The sequence below is a fragment of the Somniosus microcephalus genome, chromosome 25 (genome assembly GCF_052327205.1).
Source record: "Somniosus microcephalus isolate GS21.2 chromosome 25, FLI_Smic_1.0, whole genome shotgun sequence".
In the NCBI taxonomy this organism is placed as follows: domain Eukaryota; kingdom Metazoa; phylum Chordata; class Chondrichthyes; order Squaliformes; family Somniosidae; genus Somniosus; species Somniosus microcephalus.
Genome location: NC_141011.1, coordinates 44,799,675 through 44,819,539, shown reverse-complemented (window position 1 = coordinate 44,819,539; position 19,865 = coordinate 44,799,675). Strand labels below are relative to the sequence as shown.

General features: G+C 46.9%; 1 protein-coding gene across 1 annotated transcript in view; it reads left to right on the top strand.

Moving 5' to 3' along the window:
* The window catches only part of LOC147100757 (putative pleckstrin homology domain-containing family N member 1), a 60,034-nt gene that overhangs the window by 8,481 nt on the left and 31,688 nt on the right, over nucleotides 1–19,865 (top strand). The window contains exons 2-6 of the mRNA XM_085967299.1: nucleotides 6,731–6,809; nucleotides 7,647–7,703; nucleotides 13,002–13,148; nucleotides 14,621–14,707; nucleotides 16,135–16,198. Coding sequence (XP_085823425.1) covers nucleotides 6,731–6,809; nucleotides 7,647–7,703; nucleotides 13,002–13,148; nucleotides 14,621–14,707; nucleotides 16,135–16,198 — 434 coding nt within the window. The remainder of the gene's footprint in view (nucleotides 1–6,730; nucleotides 6,810–7,646; nucleotides 7,704–13,001; nucleotides 13,149–14,620; nucleotides 14,708–16,134; nucleotides 16,199–19,865) is intronic.

Below are 19,865 nucleotides of genomic sequence, written 5' to 3'. Positions count from 1 at the left end.
GCACAACCTCTTTGCTTTGTTCGGTTTTCCCAGCTATATTCATAGTGACCGGGGCTCGTCCTTCATGAGCGACGAACTCCGTCAGTACCTGCTCATGAGAGGTATTGCCTCAAGCCGGACCACCAGCTACAACCCCCGGGGGAACGGACAGGTTGAAAGAGAGAACGCGACGGTCTGGAAGGCGGCCCTCCTAGCCTTAAAATCTAGGGGCCTTCCGACCTCCCGTTGGCAGGATGTCCTACCTGATGCGCTCCACTCCATCCGGTCACTGCTGTGTACTGCCACCAACGCCACCCCCCATGAGCGAATGTTCGTTTTTCCCCGGAGGTCCACATCCGGTACCTCACTACCACACTGGCTGACGTCCCCAGGGCCTGTCCTGCTGAGGAAGCATGTAAGGTCCCACAAAACAGCTCCCCTGGTAGAGAAGGTTCACCTCCTCCATGCCAACCCCCAGTACGCCTACGTGGCATACTCGGACGGGCGGGAGGATACAGTCTCCATTAGAGATCTGGCACCCTCGGGGTCCACTGACCCGTCACCATTGCCCTCCACCACGACCCCCTTCGACACGGCCCAAAATTCAGTAGACCCAATTCTCACCCCTGTCCATTCCACCCCAGTAGACGGCATGCCGCGACCCCAGGACCCGCCGGAGTCCACTCGCCCACCCAACACCAAAGGGGACGATACGCCGGTGCTCGATCCCGTTCAAGACGCGTCGTTGGAAGCTGTACCATCTCAACCGTCGCCACGAAGGTCTCGACGGCAAACGAGGCCGCCCGACAGACTCACCTACTCGAACTTTTGATACACTTCACCCCGCCGGACTTAATTTTAAACGAGGGGTGAATGTGGTAAACCACTGTCGTTCACTGTGTTCACTATTGTTGTTGTTGTTGTTGTTGTCGTTCACTCTTGTTTCACTGTTATACCTGACTATGCCTCAGCTGACTCCGCCCTTGGCTACCTGGTATAAGGACGGCTGCACGGTAGCTCTCTGCCATTCGGTCGTCCACTAGAGGCATAGTCCTGATCTGTTTGTAGTTGCATTCAGTAGTTAATAAAAGCCTGTTGTTCTGAACTCTACTCGGCCTTTTATTAGAATCAATAGCGCATCACAGGGTTCCTACTCCTGAGCGCTATTCAATGGCTCCGTCTAGAAAGTGCATGGTTTGTGGATATAGGGTAAGGATAGGATTAGGATTGACTCCAGTGACTGTATTGCCTACTCACTCCCATAGGAAGAAACTCTACTTGGGAGAAATGCCACATGGTACCCAGCAACTATGCCAATGCACCCCAGCGAGCATCAGAGGACAGATTTTCCCAATCCGATGGGAAAATCTCTGAAATTAGTGGCGATCCGGACTTTGCGCTGGGCTGCCCCAGTGAGTGCCGACCCTCCCTGTCGATCTTTCGGGGTCAGGCTCACTTGCAAAAGGGTGGTGGGCCCCCAGCGGGCCCTGAATGCTGCTGAGCCGCCTGCCTCAGGTGGACGGGCAGGAAGTGGCTGCAGAGCCTCCCACAGCAGGTTGTGGCTGGCAGAAGGAATGCAAGTTTTTAAATCTCCCGCACTGCGATTGATTGTGCTAGGCAAGGTGGCCCTTCAAGTTTGAACCCCCGTCGCCCCACACCCCCACCCACCTTAGCACAACCAGATGCCAAGAACACTCCGGCATTCCTGGTACCCAACATAAATAATTCAACAGAAAACGCTGGAAATACTCAGCAAGTCAGGCAGCATCTGTGGAGAGAGAAACAGAGTTTAAAGTCTCAGGTCAATGAACTGTTCTGACGAAGGGTCATCGACCTGAAACGTTAACTCTGTGTCTCTCTCTCTCTCCACAGATGCTGCCTGACCTGCTGAGTATTTCCAGCATTTTCTGTTTTAATTTCAGATTTCTAGCATCCGCAGTATTTTGCTTTTGTATAAATAATTCAACATCTGGCCTTACTCCCCAGCGGGAAACCCTGGAAATGGTGCCAGAAGCCAGGGAGCCAATAGAACATCTCCCACTGCACCCCCCCCCCCCCCGGAAACTGGAAGCTAGCGAGGTGGAAAATCCAGTTCCTTCAGAGGCTTCACGACAGATGGGGAGGGGTGGAATTTTTTTTTTTTTACTGAGGTGAAGGACCAAAGCCCACATTCAGGATAGCCACCAATGTAAAGGCATAGAAGAGAAGACCTGGCCACTCAGGAACCAATGATTAGATGACGCTAAACTTGAGATGTAGGAAGAGGAAAAGACTGAGAGGTGAGGAGTTCCATTGTTTCAGGTCCCGGTAAAGAAGGAGGGTATGTGCGTGAAAAGGAAGACAGTTGAGGTTTTGGGTGGAGTTCCTTTCATCGGAACTGGTACGAGAGGAGAGCCTCCTTACAGGACCAACCAAAACATAGAGTGGGGAGGGGGTGGGGCTGAGCAACAGGCAAAATTCACAAGTATGCAAACTCATTTTATAAAGAGGCACTTGGTGGGTTTAATAACCTGTGACCTGATAAAATATCCTTTTAAGGGACTCTACTGAATAACAGTTGTAATGGAACATCTCACCTGAAATGTTAGCCTGACCCCTCTCCATCAGGCGCTGACAGTTATTTCCAGTATCTCTGTCTTTGCTGCCAATTAAACATATTTCCAATTTTTATTTCCTTTTATCGCATAATGAGCAAGAGTGCGGATGGATGGCAAACCCGCCAGCACTAATCTAACTGACCTTTTTGTTGTCTGTATGATCTTGCTGCTTGCAAGCTGATTGCCACGTTTGCCTAAATAGCAACAAATGACCACTTCCTGACCGGTGAAGTCGATGAGAAATGCGGTCATCTGCTTTTATCAATAAATAAAAGGGCTAACCTCGCAATCCCAGCCTCACTCGAAATGCTCCAGAAAGGTAGCGGCGAGGCGCTTCAGCTCACTAGTGAGGCCTTGCTGAGTACAGATGACCTGCCACACTTGCCTGCATCACCCCCTGTGCTCAAATGGCCTACATTGGCTCCTGGACTGACAACGCCTCCATTTTAAAATTCTCATCCTCATCTTCAAATCCCTCCAGGGCCCTCATCCCCTCCCTATCTCTGTAACCTCCTCCAGCCCCACAACCCTCCGAGATATCTGCACTTCTCCAATTTAGGCCTCTCGCACATCCCCCGATTTCCATCGCTCCACCATTGGCGGCTGTGCCTTCAGCTGCCTGGGCCCTAAGCTCTGGAATTCCCTCCCTAAACCTCTCCACCTCGCTCTCCTCCTTTAAGATGCTTCTTGAAACCGACCCCTTTGACCAAGCTTTTGGTCACCTGTCCGAATAGCTCTTTATGTGGTTGGGCGTCAAATTTTGTCTGTCCCGTGAAGCGCCTTGGGATATTTTGCTATGTTAAAGGCACTATATAAATACAAGTTGTTGTTGTTGCATAACAATTGTAATTGATTGGATTTAAAGAGCTATGGCACATCCTGAGGATGTGATAATGTATTATGTAAATTAAAATAAGGTACTTTCTTTCCTTCCTGTTGTTCCTTTATTTCTTTCTTTACTTTCTTTTACTCCTTAAGTATTCCTATACTGTGTATCATGTTTAGCTGAAGTAATAGGCTGGGCAACTGCACTTAAAGGGCAGGATTTTCATTCAGGAGTCGGGTTGGAGGCGGGACTACAACTTTCGGGGTTGTAGTCCCGCCTCCATCGAGATGCGGCCAATCCACGCGATTTTAACTTTATTGACCTTGTTGAGCCTGCCCAGCGGGCTAAGCAGGCCAATTAAGGGCCACCCGGCAACAGGTGACGTCACAGACTGAAATGTCATCTGTCAAGAGGTTTTGACAGATGAAATATCAGTGTTTGAAAGCTGTTTGAAGCTGTCAAACACTGACAGTCTTACTTCTAACCTGAGTCCTTCTCCACAGACTCAGTTAGAAATCTCTCCTGCACAGTAAGCTAAAGGCTGTCACTTTTGACAGTTCGCAGCCATTCTGCTTTCTGTGCCGGTGAGATGAGGGACTCCCGGGACCTAAAGGAAGAAAGGCTGAAAAGGTAAGAAATGGTCATTTAAACTTCTTTAATCACTTTAGACACACCAAACACACTTACCTTTGCACTCATGCACCCATCACTCACCTGAACACTGACATCTCGACCCCTCCAAGTCCTTCAACCCGATGGCCTGACTCCTCTAACTTGGCATGGTTTGGATCCGTCGGGAATCCCACATTTCAACCTTAAAAATAGGGATTAGGCTAAAAACTGCCGGTTAACTACCTGTTAACAGGCAGTTAATTGGCACTAATCCCTTCCCGCCTCGGGTAGGCGGGTCCCAGTGCGGGGCGGGTACCCGGCTCCTTTGAAACTGGCATGGAGGCGGGTTTGGGTGCGGGATGGGGTCGGGACCCCTGATTTCAGGATTTTAACCCCCCGCACGCCTCCAATCCCGACTCCACGGCCCAATGAAAATCCTGCCCTAAGTGTCTATAACCAGTTTGTGGAATGTGTACAAATGGATTCTACTGTTACTAACCTGCTTATTTCCCCCTTTCTATGGGTAAGTGACTGCCAATGGCTTGGTTGAGATATGAAACTCAAATAATCAGGGACCCGAATCCGTGTGGTCAACTCCATGGCACAGGTTGTTGGACCAGCAACAGATAGTCCCAGTTTCCCAACTCACTGGGAGCACAGAGCATGGAATTATAGAGTGTACAATAGATGGGTGTTACTGCTACTGTAATAGTTTTGTAGCAGGATTAAGGCAGGAACTCTCCCTGGGGGTCAGATGAAGTTAATAAATGATGAGGGTCTTGACGCCATCACAACTGTTGGGTCAAATTGTTGCCTCGTAGTGAGTAATCGGCCACCTTTTTATCCTCAGTATCTTACTGTGATTTCTCCCCACTGTAAGTTTTTTCTCTTGTTCTTGGGTACAGTTCCATTGACCACCTCTGGTGTCTTGCCCGGCCAGTCTTTCCTTGTGTGAGGCTCGATTGTGTTTTGGGGCTATTCAGCAGTTGCGGGCTTCACATCTAACCCCCAAATCTGCCCTCGCTCATCATCCACACTTACACACTGACCAGCAGATGTCACTGAATCATAATCAGGAGTGGGAACTGTGGCTGATCTTTCTCCTTTCCAGCCCTCTCTGGGGCAAATTATAACCTCCCCCCCACCACAACTGCTTCCCTCTCTCCCCATTTGAGACCACGCAGTGATCAAAGTTGTGACTTTCCTGTTCTATACTATTGAATTATACACTGACAACGCGAATACAACCACTGAGGGAATCTACATTGCTCCAACCAAGACTTAAAGCATAGACCAGTTTGAATTCACTTTGTGTGGTACATACTGGCAGTAAATCGAAGGGAGTTTCAGATCTTCCTTTAAATTCATCATTCCTTGGTCAGCACCTCAAGAGTGTTCACGTTCCTTAGCCAATATGAGATAACAGCAACAGTCGATAAGGCTGTTAAAAAAATGGAGTGAGTATTGACACCACTGCATCAGCCAATGAATTGGAGGCAGGGCGGGACTTATGGCTGGACTTACAGCAAACAGAATCTAATTAATCAGCAAACAGCAAACAGAATCTAATTAATCAGCAAACAGTAAACAGAGTCTATTTATTCAGTAAATAGCAAACAGTGTCTATTTATTCAACAAGCAGCAAACAGAGTCTACTTACAGGCTCTCTACATACTACAGCAAACAGAACTCATGACCAAAGCTCTCCTGAGAGTCTCCCGATAAAAGCAGGATTATTTCTCCAGTGAGTGGAGGATAGTTACATAATACAAACTATGTGCGTAAAATCAATCCCAGTCACTTACAGCAGTGCGGTCTCCAAGCGTGGTTGATGGGGTAATTACTCAATCATCTCCATCCTGACCAGGACTTATGGTGTCACTATATGCAGCCTAAAAAAAAGACAAGACAATCTTCTGGCTGGTCAAGTGCTTAAAGGGGCAAGGTCTTTTTGAAAAAGTGTTTGCCAAACCGTTCTTTCATTTGGGTGTGATCACACAACAACACAATGCTGTGGGTTCATAGTTCAACTCCAGAGACTTGAGCACAAAAATCTAGGCTGACACTCCAGTGCAGTGCTGAGGGAGTGCTGCACTGTCGGAGGCGCTGTCCTTTGGATGAGACGTTAAACCGAGGCCCCGTCTGCTCTCTCAGGTGGACGTAAAAGATCCTATGGCAAAATTTTAAACAAGAGCAGGGGAGTTCGCCCCAGTGTCCTGGCCAAAGATTTATCCCTCAATCAACATCACTAAATCAGATTATCTGCTCATTATCACATTACTGTTTGTGGGAGCTTGCTGTGCGCAAATTGGCTGCCGCGTTTCCTACATTACAACAGTGACTACACTTCAAAAACAAATGTACTTCATTGGCTGTAAAGCGCTTTTGGTCGTCCAGTGGTAGTGAAAGGCGCTATAGAAATGCAAGTCTTTCTTTTAGCACAGAAGGAGGCCAATCGGCCCATCGCACCTGGCATGTGTGTCATTTCTTGGCAAAACATTTTTTTGTCATGAAGGCATTTCCCTTTTAACTGTGATCCATTTTGCAGAAAAAAATGAGAATTCGTGTGAAAATACAAGCTAAATTCGATACCAGTTTGGCAGTGATGATTTCATTCCAGAGGGTTTATTCTATGAGGCTTTGTCCTTTTTTTTTTAACAAAAATATGTGTCTCGGAACTTTAAACTTTGAGTCATTCGATCCCTTTCCTTCCCAGGAGGCACTCTGCACCTCCGGTGAGTGGAAGTGAAGTTGCCACCCGTCAGGAGCTGGATAAGTTGATTGGCTCGGAGGAGGTGAGCGTTCATTAGATTTCACCTTTTGGCTACGAAGATATCATGTGTGTGATGTTATCTGCTGTCTGATTCTCTTAGAAAGGGCAGTGCAGAATTTACCTGGAGCCTAGTTCAAATCTAGGCACAGACTGTGCTACAAATAAAATACTTTATTTTATTCACATAGTGTTGTGTATACAAGTGCAAATGCAGGGTGCTACAACCTTCTAATCGGCACTTATTTTACCTAAATACTTTTCTTTGGTTTTCACATTTTTGTTCCCTCGCCACCGCTGTCATAAGAACAAAAGAACATAAGAAATAAGAGCAGGAGTAGGCCATTCAGGCCTTCGAGCCTGCTCCGCCATTCAATAAGATCATGGCTGATCCCCTATCTCAATACCATATTCCTGATCTCTCCCCATACCCCTTGATGCCTTTTGTGTCTAGAAATCTATCTATCTCCTTCTTAAATATATTCAGTGACTTGGCCTCCACAGCCTTCTGTGGTAGAGAATTCCACAGTGAGTGAAGAAATTTCTCCTCATCTCCTCATCTCAGTCCTAAATGTCCTACCACGTATCCTGAGGCTGTGACCCCTTGTTCTAGACCACCCCCCCCAAGCCAGGGGAAACATCCTCCCTGCATCCACTCTGTCTAGCCCTGTCAGAATTTTATACGTTTCAATGAGATCCCCTCTCATTCTTCTAAACTAGAATGGTGCATTCAGGTACACGCGTGGGCATGTTCATAAGCATTGCCTCACACACACATCAAGTTAGATTAACTGCGTGAATGACTCTTTGTTCAAACCATTTACTGTAACTGGTTTATCCGTCCAATCTATTTGTTTTTCAGAATCAATTTTCTGTAAATGACCATTTATTAGGGGACCATCGAGAAGAATTGGCTGAGGTAAGATGACCTTAAAAATGCGTCGCTCTACTTTCTTAACGCCTTCGGAAGCACTTGTAGTGAATGGTCCTGCAAATCTAGCTGACAAGCCCCGTCGGAGAGTCTGAGTTGAAGTCTCATCCTGAACTCACGTGTACTCAGTTGGCCTCAGTGGTGAGGTTTGAAAGTCCTTGGGCGGACCACGCTTTCCGACAGCACGGGGCTCCCTTCGATGGGGGGGGGGCGGGGGGCATTCTGGAAGTGAAAAAAGAAAGGATTTTGACAAATACCAGACGACGGTCCCTTTAAGCTGAGCCGCCGCGCAGCGTTTTGCAGCTCCCACGCAGCCGGTGGGCCGGCTTTCAAATAGAAAAAAAACACGCATGCGCGGAATTTTTGAATGGCCCACGCAGCCCGTTAACGGGGCCACGTGGGCCAGAAAGAAATTCGAGGGAACATTGATACCAGATCTAGAATGATTTTTGGAATCCTGCAGGTTCTTCGAAAGACAAAGCAAACAATCCTCCTTCATAATGTTCATCAGTTTAAACATTTCTACCCGGTAACGCACCCCAAGAAACCAAACGTGTGACTGTGAGCGACTAAAGCTGGAACTTTCAGCGTAAGGCAGGCAAAAAATGTTTGGAACCTTAACAGAATAATCACGAATGCAGATGGTCATCGTGTTGCATTGTACCACATTCTGTTACTGTGTACTCCATTAACTCCAGTGCAGTGCTGAGGGAGTGCTGCACTGTCGGAGGTGCCGCCTTTTGGACGCGACGTTAAACCGAGGCTCCGCCTGCCCTCTCAGGTGGATGTGAAAGATCCCGTGGCACTATTTCGAAGAAGAGCAGGGGAGTTATCCCCCGGTGTCCTGCACCCAATATTTATCCCTCAATCAACATCACTACAACAGATGATCTGGTCATTATTTCATTGCTGTTTGTGGGAGCTTGCTGTGCGCAAAGTGGCTACCGCGTTTCCTACATTACAATAGTGACTACACTCCAAAAAGTACTTCATTCGCTTTGGGTCAGCCTGAAGTCGTGAAAGGCGCTATATAAATGCAAGACCTTCTTTCTTTCCTTAATGATCGAGTGCCACCAGTTTGTGTTCACCTGTACACTGTCATTGCTTTCTGCAGTAGAAATAAGTACCAAAACAATTTGTCATTGCAACATGTTTCCTGGCCTCCTCTGGCAGCTCCACGGGATAATAGACCAAATGGTGATTGGTGTCTGACCAAACCAGAGCAGGAAGGCCCGAGTTTGATCCCTAGTCGGTGCTGAATTACTTGCTGTAGCCAGAGCAGCAGTCAAGGCCTCGGTGTCCCCTCAGCTAGGAAGGGGGAACATTCGCCAGCATTCCCATTCTTTGTTATTATGCAGAGACTCCAACTGGCCATTGTGCGTGTGTGGATGTTGGGTGAGGGCAGGATCTAGTATGACTGTGATGCCCTCCTTGGGTGAATAATCTGTCGGCTGCTCACTGTCTCGCTCGTTCGTATAAATGAATGGCAAGGTACCAGATGGCAGTCGGTGCCTACAAAAGCTGTTGCCCAGAGGTCGGGAGAGAGGAAGGGAGAACAATTGGAGGAAGGAAAAAAAAAGTTCCCAGAATCCATGCCCCTCCCTATCTCAGTAACCTCCTCCAGCCCTACAACCCTGCAAGATCTTTTCAATCCTCCAATTTGGCCTCTTGAGCATCCCCGATTTTAATCGCTCAAACATTGCCTAGGCACTAAGCTCTGGAATTCCCTCCCTCAACCTCTCCGCCTCTCGTTCCTCCATTAAGACGCTCCTGAAAACCTACCTCTTTGACCAAGCTGTCCTAATGGGCCAGAAATTCGGGTCCCCACAGGTGAGTACGCGCTGGGTACTCACGCGTAGGCCCAACGAAAGTGCCGGTTTCGTGCATGCACTGCGCATGCGCGGGAAACCGGAACTTCCGTTCCCTTAAAGGAAGGGGTTCACAGGTCGAACGCGTGCGCCGGAGAGGCAGCGCGTACACCTGGAACTTCCGGGTTTTTTTCAGGTTTCTCCAGGAGGGTAAGTCTCCAGGAGTTACGCTTTTAAAAAGCAGTCGCAAGGCCTGCTTTTAACAATTAAGTACAATTAAAACATTTTTTCCACAGGTTAATTATTTTTAAATACTTTAAAGAAAGGTAAGTTTATTTTTAGCCCCATTAGAAACTGTAATTAATTTTTTCAAAAATTTAAATGATTGTTTAAAATAGTTATTTTATGTAATTTATAGTTATTTTAAAAATGTGATTGTTAAAAAATTTATTTAAAGTTTTAGTTATGTTTTGGGGCTGAATTGTATTCATAGATTTGACAGCTCTTCCTGTCAAATCTATGAATACAGATTCCCTGCTACCATTGGCTCTCCATGCCCCACATGATCCCAGGGGACGCTTCGAACTAACTGCGCCCCTGGGATACACAAGCACTGCGCGCCGGCAGTTGGAGCAGGCCCAGGATCGGAATCCCACGCGGGCCCACAGCACAACGGCCGGCACACTAGGTAAGTGCAGGTCGGAGGCTTGGACCCGTGGGAAGCCCCCGACCCAAATTTCTAGGCCAATATCTCCTTATGTGGCTCGGTGTAAATCCTGTTTGATAACGCTCCTGTGAAGCACCTTGGGATGTTTTACTATGTTAAAGGCGCTATATAAATGCAAGTTGTCGTTGTTTAGGAGCAAGTGTCACAGATAGATGTTCCAAAGGTTATAGTTCAGCTGGGGGATTTTTTTTTCCAGCATGCTTTTGACTGAAAGCTGCTTGCATTTTATCTGATTTCACGGTTTCCCCTCATGAATTATGGGCCAGCTCTGAATGCGCAGCAATATTTTTTCTGTAACTAACACCATCTTAGAAAAAGACAAAGGAAGTTTCAAGCTTTGTCCCTTCTGCAGACAATTTCCTCCCACGGTTCGTTGTGGCTTCCTGTGTGGGGAGGGCGAGAGTGGAAAGTCGGTCCACGTTGCTCTCTTGCACTCCCTAGTGGCCAGTCACAGAAATGCTGTGCACCCTCTCACCTGCTGGGTGGGAGGGAGGTTCAGTGGATGTTGAGAGTCAGCCAGAATTAAGAAGGATCTTTTATTTTTTTTAAAGGAGGGAGGGGAAGAGCGAGAAAAAAGTTCTTAAAGGGACAAATCCAAATTGCGCACGTGATTAACGGCAGATGTTTTAGTTGTGATATTAACTGATTAAAATGGTAATGTTCAAAGGGTTAATCTGTTCCATTCTTGTGAAATAGATGCTGTGACTCTAGTCTCCCTGAGCCTTTCCGCTAATATCACTTAAGGAATCGCAGCCACAATACTCACCTTATCAGTTCAGTTCATGGCCATTATTTGTAAGACCACTTATATGAACGGAGGCTAATTTTAGCTTTGAGATCTAAGCTGTAGATTCCCTCAGGGTGGGCAGCAGGAAAAGCCACTTAAAATCGGCCAGCCTTTAGGGATTTTGCCAAGCGAACTGCTGGCAGCATAAAACCCTGCAGCACCAAGACCCACTAAACCCAAAGGGAAGAACTTGCATTTATATAGCGCCTTTCACGACCTCAGGATTGCAGCCAATGAAGTACCTTTTGAAGTGTAGCCACTGTTGTAATATAAGAAACGCGGCAGCCAATTTGCACACAGCAAGCTCCCACAAACAGCAATGCGATAATGATCAGATAATCTAGGATTTTTTTTTAATATTGGCCAGGACACCGGGGATAACTCCCCCTGCTCTTCTTCAAATTAGTGCCATGGGATCTTTTGCCTCCACTTGAGAGGCAGACAGGGCTTCGGTTTAACGTCTCATCCGAAAGACGGCACCTCCGACAGTGCAACACTGGAGAGTCAGCCTGGCATTTTGTGCTCAAGTCCCATGGAGTGGGATTTGTACCCTCAAACCTACTGGCTCAGAGGCGAGATTGCTACCCACTGAGCCCAATAGAAAAGTCGATGCTGTTACTGATTAGTGACAAGTGCTCAGTGATCTGACATGGCACAAGGAGAGAGGCCAAATTTTTTAATCCATTTTGTTTTGTCGATTCTGTGCTCAACTAGGTGATGGGTTTTAGGATGGATGCCATTTTGGGCACCCAGAGCCATTATCAGGTATACAGTTAAATGCAGAGTAAAGCTCGTTCTGCTTAGCCTCAACAGTATCGCTCAACACTGACTTGTACTGCATCAGTCCGACAGTTTTTTTGTTTTACATATCAGTCATCCTGTGATTTTTCCAATTGTGATTGCCAATTTAGTGCCAATTAGTGATCTCTGCGCTCCTCCATTTCTGGCCTCTTGAACATCCCCGATTTTATTCGCTCCACCATTGGCAACCATGCCTTCTGTTGCCTAGGCCCTAAGCTCTGGAATTCCCTCCCTAAACCCCTCTTTCCTCTTTTAAGAAGCTCCTTAAAACCTACCTCTACAACGCTCCTATGAAGTGCCTTGGGCTGCTTTACAACGTTAAATGCGCTATATAAATGCAAGGTGTTGTTGTTGGCGTGATGCTGTTTAGGCTTCACACTGACGCTGAAGCTGTGGAGTGTAAGCCAGGCATGAAGGCCCAAACGAACTCTGAAGTGGAGTGAGACTGCCCCCTTTAGGATGTTTGACGTCATGTCATGCTGGGCCCTGACTCCGGATTCAGGCTGACATAACACCACAGCTGCAGCGTTGGTATGAAGCAACTTCATTTTGCAGCAATGCTACAGTTACAGTGTGACTGCAATGGCTGAACCCTGATATTTTTTAAAACAGCTTCTTATTGTGTATATTATTGGCACCGGGGAACCTGCCCTCTTACCCAGTATTCGAACCGTATAACACCTCTCATCGGGGAAAATGCACAATAGCTTGTATTTTTATAGCGCCTTTAATGTGGTAAAACTTCCCACGGTGCTTTAAGGCAGGTGAAATCAGAAGCAAATGGGCACCGAGCCAAAGAAGAAGATATTAGGAGGGGTGACCAAAACCTTGGTCAAAGAGGTGGGTTTTAAGGAGGGTCTTAAAGAAGGAAAGGAAGGTGGAAAGCAGAGTGGTTTAGGGAGGGAATTCCAGAGCATGGGGCCTAGGCGGCTGAAGGCACGACCACCAATGGTGGGGCGGAGCAAAGATGGCCGGAGTCAGAGGAATAGAGAGTTCGGGGGAAAAGGGACGTGTTTCGTTGTAGGACCTTGAGGAGGCTACAGAGATAGGGAGCGGCGAGGCCACGAAGCCATTGTGAACACGAGGATGATCATTTTAAATTGGAGGCGTTAAGATGTGCAATGTTTATTTAGTTACCTCATAACGTATCTGAATGTTTGTAGGCGGAGTTGCTTTGGGGGAAGTCACGCAGAGAACTGGAGAAGATTATCTACAGTGAGCCCATAATTGGCTGGGAAGGAGAAGACATCAGGACACTTGGTAAAATTATATGGTCCTCCTCAGTCATTCTTCATGACCAATACACCGAGGTAATTTTTTTTTTCAATGCAGCCAACTCAGGTTAAAATGCATTTAAATGACTTCCTCCTTGGACCCCCTGCTCCTTTAATCTGGGCACACTCTTTCTCCCAGCTCCCACCCCTGCTGAAAAAGTATAATTTGAATGTAATTGGTTATGGGGACAAGCTGACTGAACACTGCAGGTGCTGCGCGGAACAGTGCCTGTTGTAAGCTCAGCAGCGCCCTCAGCAGTAATGTTTGAAATCTGCAGACAAAGATAGAAAGGACTTGCGCCTTTCACAGCCTCAGTATATCCCAAAGCGCTACTAAGTACTTAAAAAATATATATTTAGTCACTGTTCTAACGTAGGAAACACAGCAGCCAATTTGCACACAGCAAGGTCCCACAAACAGTAATTTGACAATGATCAGATCATCTGTTTTTTAGGTGTTTGTTGAGGGATAAATATTAGCCAGGTCCCCAGGGATAACTCCCCTGCTCTTCTTGTGTCAGCTGTGGCTCAGTGGGTAGCACACTCGCCTCTGATGACAGGAGGTTGTGGGTTCAAGTCTCGCTCCAGGGACTTGAGCACGTGAAGCTAGGCTGACACTCCAGTGCAGTGCTGAGGGAGTGCTGCACTGTCGGAGGTGCCGTCTTTCGGATGAGATGTTAAACCGAGGCCCCGTCTGCTCTCATTGTGGACGTAAAAGATCCCATGGCAGTATTTTGAAGAAGAGCAGGGGAGTTCTCCCCGGTGTCCTGGCCAATATTTATCCCTCAACCAACATCATTAACACAGATTATCTGGTCATTATCACATTGCTGTTTGTGGGAGCTTGCTGTGTCCAAATTGGCTGCCAGGTTTCCCACATTACAACAGTGACTACACTTCAAAAAGTACTTCATTGGCTGTAAAGCGTTTTGGGACATCTGGTGGTCATGAAAGGTGCTATAGAAATGCAAGCCTTTCTTTCTTTCCCTCCAATCCTCCCTCCTTGTCGGGAAGGTTTAAAGTAGAAAATTCCATTGCCCGGAGATTAGGGGGACGTATTTATCATTACGAATCAGTGGCACAAACCGTGTCTGCTCTTCGAGAGGGGAGCAAGTTGATGTGGGGAGAAAAGATAATGGGCAGATCTTTCTGTAAAAATAGCAGCCTGTTAACGAGGCAGGCCGTCATTAATGCACAAACCGACCAGCAAGTTCAGGGGATTAAGAGATACACTGTGAATTGCAAATCGCCAGAACATGCTGGTCAATTTACGCCGCTCCGTCGTTTTGCTTCGCACAATCGCCATCTCGCCCTCAGCGCCCCCCCTTCCCCCGTTATTTATGAGAACTTGCTGCATTTGCACATTATACTCTCCGCAGAAAATTAAGTCTGGTAATTAACAGTGCAAGTACCTTTTTAACGATGTGGTAATTGTTAATGCAATGCCAATCAAGAAATAAGATTGAAGAAGTTGACCTCACAAACCAACCTCTTTCTAATTTTCACAGGAAGAGAGCAAGAGGCATCTCGTCCTCTTTCCGGTACACCTACTAATTCTGGCTGTAGATGATGAGGAAAACAAGTTTATTTATCAGGTAAAAGCCTGTGTGTTATTTTCGCTTTAAAGCAGATGACAGAACTACGGGCGGCCTACCCCTTCACTTGGACAGAGGTGGGCTCTGAACACCAAGGGGGTGAAATTGACCATTGACGAGATTGCAAAATGGGCGATAGCGATTCGGCCGCATGTTTTACACCCCACCCGATATACTTTTCCATTGACTTCAGCGGGCAGAGTGTGAAAGGGGCTGCCGATTCACTATCGCCCAGCGCTGAAGACCAATTTCACCCCCTAAGACTCAGCAGTAAGGCCCAATTCTCCAGCTTTTTGCTCCTCTGCACGGACCCGAACAGCCTGCTGAGGAGAGCCAGCGCAATGAGGGAAGAATCGACTTCCCTCGTTGTCTACGCTTTCCAGCTGCTATCCAGCCATATCCCAGCCCAGCTGTTCTGAGACCGCAGTCAGCATATCTGATTTCTCTGGGCAGGGACAAGGCTGAGGATATGCCTGCAATGGCCTCACACACTCCTGAGAAAGAAGGCAGGGTGATTTCCTGAACTTTCAATCCTGCCGGACTGGGCAGTGCAGCTCCAGCCTGAAACATGGCTCCCCTAAAGACCTCGGGTAGAGTGTGGGACCAAGGGAGAAGACATCCTCTACTTACAGTGAAATTGTAACAGCGTGTATGAGGAATCTGCGTGTAAAGGGACATGTGTATACAGGACACAAGTATAAGAGATGCATAAAACAGAAAATGCTGGAAATACTCAGCAGGCCAGGCAGCATCCGTGGAGAGAGAAACAGAGTTAACGTTTCAGGTCGATGACCTTTCGTCAGAACTGGAAAAAGTTAGCAATGTGACAGGTTTTTAAGCAAGTACAGAGGCAGGGAAAGGGAGGAGGGGAGGAAAGAACAAAAGGGAAGGTCTGTGATAGGATGGAAGGCAGGAGAGATTGAGAGATAAAAGGGATGATGGTGCGAGGCAAAAGGGGATGGTAATGGGAGAAGTAAAGAAACAAAAGATGGGTCTAAAAGAGGTGCAAATGGGAATAGCAGAATCATCAACAGCTGCCATCCGAAAAAATGGGGGGCAGAGCTGTGTGTAATTAATGCAAGTGTAAGTAACGAATGTGTAAGAGACGCGTGTGTAAGAGATGCGTGTGTAAGAGACGCGTGTGTAAGTGACGAATGTGTAAGAGACGCGTGTGTAAGAGACGCGTGTGTAAGAGACGCGTGTGTAAGGGCCATGTTTCTGATTTTGCTGCATTGCGATTAGAGGGCAAACTGAAACTGGGGAGAAAGGTTTTCTGTGAAATGATTGGTGAATAACGAAAGTAGAAAATAACCAAGCAGATAGGAGAAAAACACAGAGCCTTGAAGCACCAAAACCACACCACTTCTTGGTTCTGGTCAAAGCTGAGGGATTGCTGGCGTGTCATTAACGCCCTCTTTATTTTCCAGGGACTGTTACCGCTGTCAGGGATTTCGGTCAAAACGTTAATGAAGAACACTTTTGAAATTACTGGTAAGAAGGAACAACAAACATCTTCTTGAATGGAATTGTGCACAACAGGAGCTAGTGTCTTATATGTCACATGTAAACCTAGGTCCCACATGCCCCCTCAAGTGAATGTAATAGATCCCGTGGCACTATTCGAAGTAGAGCTAGGGGAGTTCTCCCCGGTGTCCTGGCCAATATTTATCCCTTCAACCAACAGCACTAAAACAGATGATCTGGTCATTATCACATTGCTGTTTGTGGGAGCTTGCTGTGCGCAAATTGGCTGCCGCGTTTCCAACTTCTTCTCCTTAGGCAGTCCCTCGAAATCGAGGATGACTTGCTTCCACATTAAAAATGAGTTCTCAGGTGACTGATGAGTCCAATGCGGGACCTACAGTCTCTGTCACAGGTGGGGCAGACGGTAGTTGAAGGGGCGGGTGGGTGGGGTGCTTGGGTTGAAGTGCGCTCCTTCCGCTGTTTGCGCTTGGCTTCCGCTTGCTCCCGGCGAAGAGACCCGAGGTGTTCGGCGCCTTCCCGGATGCTTCTCCTCCACTTTGAGCGGTCTTGGGCCAGGGATTCCCAGGTGTCAGTGGGGATGTTGTACTTTTTCAGGAGGCTTTGAGGGTGTCCTTGAAGCGTTTCCTCTGCCCACCTGGGGCTCCCTTGCCGTGTCGGAGCTCCGAGTAGAGTGCTTGATTTGGGAGTCTCATATTGGGCATGCGGACGATGTGACCCGTCCATCGGAGCTGATCGAGCATGGTCAAAGCTTCGATGCTGGGGATGTTTGTAAAGTCTGTGGGTTGTGCAGTTAATAAATACACAGACTTCAGAAGTAACAAACAAACAGGTCTTTACTATTCGAGGGTCCGGGCGAATCTGCCCCAGCAATCCTGCCACAACACTTATATACTGGTGTGGTCACTATCGGTATTACAGTATACAGAAGCCAAACAAATAGTGCCACACCTAAAGTAGTTCTCTTAAAGGTGAACGGTTACATTCAATAGTTCCCTTAAAGGTAGACGGGTACATACACTACAATCCTCCCTTTTTAGCTTATTACTTACAGAGTCTCCGTTAAACATACATATCTTCAACTTCCTATAAACAAATTACAGATATAATCTCGGTGGAGTCAATGTCATATAAAACAATTTACAGATATAATCTCGGTGGAACAGTTCACAGGTTCAGTCTCTGCGGAAACAGTTCATAGATTCAGTCTCTGATCTTGACTCGTTCCGAACAATATTTCTTTGGTGTAGCCGGTTCACCTGGCTAGCGTGACTCCTCCATAGCCTTTTTCTTGACGTAACAGCTTGAACTTTCGTCCTGTTGAACCAGCAGTGCGGACTTTTACAACCAACTGGCTGTCTTGACATTTTCCAGTTTTTCAACTAATTTAGCTCCTTTCGTAGTGTTCCGCCTGAGATGGTAGAAGTGCTAATATTTTAGACAGTTATTATCTTCTGCTTCTTCTTTTTCTTTTCTGCCTTTTTGAAACTCTCGGAGCTCCTTTCTCGGCTGCCAGCTGTAGCGCCACCAACTCTCTATGTTCCTTAGACCTTAAGTGCTTCCTCCGGATTTCAGCACTTTGGGAGTTTTCATCACAAGCTGGGCAGACCACATCCTCGTAATATTCAGTGTCACTCAACAGGTCATGGTAATATTCGGGTTCGTCCTGAGTTAGGCCAGCGAGAGAGCCTTCTTCTTCCTCCTCACCCGTCTGGACGTTAGCTGACGGTGGTTCCTTCCCTAGACATCTTTCTTGAAAAGACTTCTTCATGCATTCATATTCATCCCGCTCTTCCTGGGTTGTCTGCCATTCCTTCACTACTGACCTCATTTGTGAGTTCAATACCTTCCCTTCCACCGGGGATTGCGGTATCAGGCTATTTAATCCTTCTACTGAAGCAGCTGTTTCAACATTCTTCTGTTCACATTGACGTGATTCAACGAACTCTTCATAGAGTAAACTGTAACACAAAATCTGTGTTGCCACCTCAGTTATTTCTGTAACTTTTGGGAGCTCCGAATTCCTTCCCTTTGCAGATTGAAGCTCGTATTCCCATTGTGGAGTCTTGTCTCTCAGCATGTGAAGGAGTTGGCTGACCGTTAACTCTTCCGCGGGGACTCTGTGGATCAGAGTCTTCACCATTTCATCCACCTTTCCCTCCAATGCTTTCACCTTCCTTTCCTCTTGTACTTTGGTTTCAAGCGCTCGAAGAAGTTGCGCCTTGATGCTCCCAAGCTCATGTTCAGAGCCCATTCTTACAGTCTCTGTGTTTCTTACAGTTTCCTTCCCTTCCACTGAAAGGATTCCCAGTTGACTCTGCCCTTCAAGTCGTTGAACCTCGGTCATTGCCGCCTCATACTTGTCTTGGGTTTCCTCCAATATTTTTATGAGTTCTTGGACATCTTGTCTTTCATGTTCTGCCATGTCTTTCACCGCTAAATTCTCATCTATGGATGGAACTTCTACCGATGAGTCTGTCTTGGCCTTGAGCTCATCAAGAATTTCCTGCAGCCTTTGGACTTCTTGCTCATGTTCAACCTTTAGTTGTTCATATGCTTCTACTGAAACTAGCTTTTCGGAGGTTGCCGAGTTAATCCCCTCCAGAATTGTAGCCTGGGCCTGTTCATACTGTTCTTTCCACTTCTCACACTCTGCTTGTAAGGAGTCGTAGAGAAGAACTGGAATAAAATCCCGGCTTCCTGAAGATTCCTCTTCATTTGCTTCTTTCGCAATTTCCTGTTAGAGTTCAGCCAAGGCTGCTATGCTATCTGCCTCTTGAAGTCTCACTGCCATCAAATCTTCTTTATTCTTGCAGTCTATCTCAGTCATTTTCCCTTTATTTTCATTTAACTGAGTGATAAGCTCCTCTTGCAACATGGCCACATTATTCACATCAGGTAAAGAAGCGTTTCTCTTTTCCATGTCCAAGATTTTTTTCTGCATCTCTTTAAGTGCACACTGCGATTCAGCTTCTCTTAACCTTGCCTGCACTAGCTCCGTCTCCAATTGCAGAACAAAATCCTCAGTGTAGCGTGGTTTGCCTTTATGCTGTATCTCTAGATCATGCAAATATTCTAACTCCTGAACATCATAAGGGAGGTGTGATCGGTAATTGGTCACGATGGCTCTATGGTCGCTCTCTGCTTGAGCCAGCAGGTTCTGTTGTCTTTCCAGACTCTCCCATTCGGTGTCATAGAACTTTTTCATTGTTTTCATCTCTTGTACGAGACGGTAACTTAATTGTTCGAATTGTTGTCGTACTTTGAAATAACGTTGAGTTCGAGCTCGGTGTTCCTCCGTAATGCATATGTCTGTGACTTGAACAGACTCAGAATTCTCTGTCTTTATGCACGCCATCGTTTTTCCAACCTTAGTCAGTGAGTTCATGTTAACCTTGTTTTTCATACGTGAGCTGGACTTATCGTCTTCCGGCTCAGAGTCTGAGCTGCTTGTCTGCACCGAGTCCTCACTCGTCATTGCTTGTAGGTAGTGCCATTCCATGTCTATTTTCTTGATCCACTCCCGTCCTAGAAGTGGTGGTCCTCCCTCATGTAGTACATACAAGTTCATTCTTGGGTGTTCTTTACCCCTATCTCTCACCTTGACTCTTATTTTTCCCATGGGGTATACTTTATGCCCCGTGTATGTCTGCAATACGAACTTGGTATCTCTTAA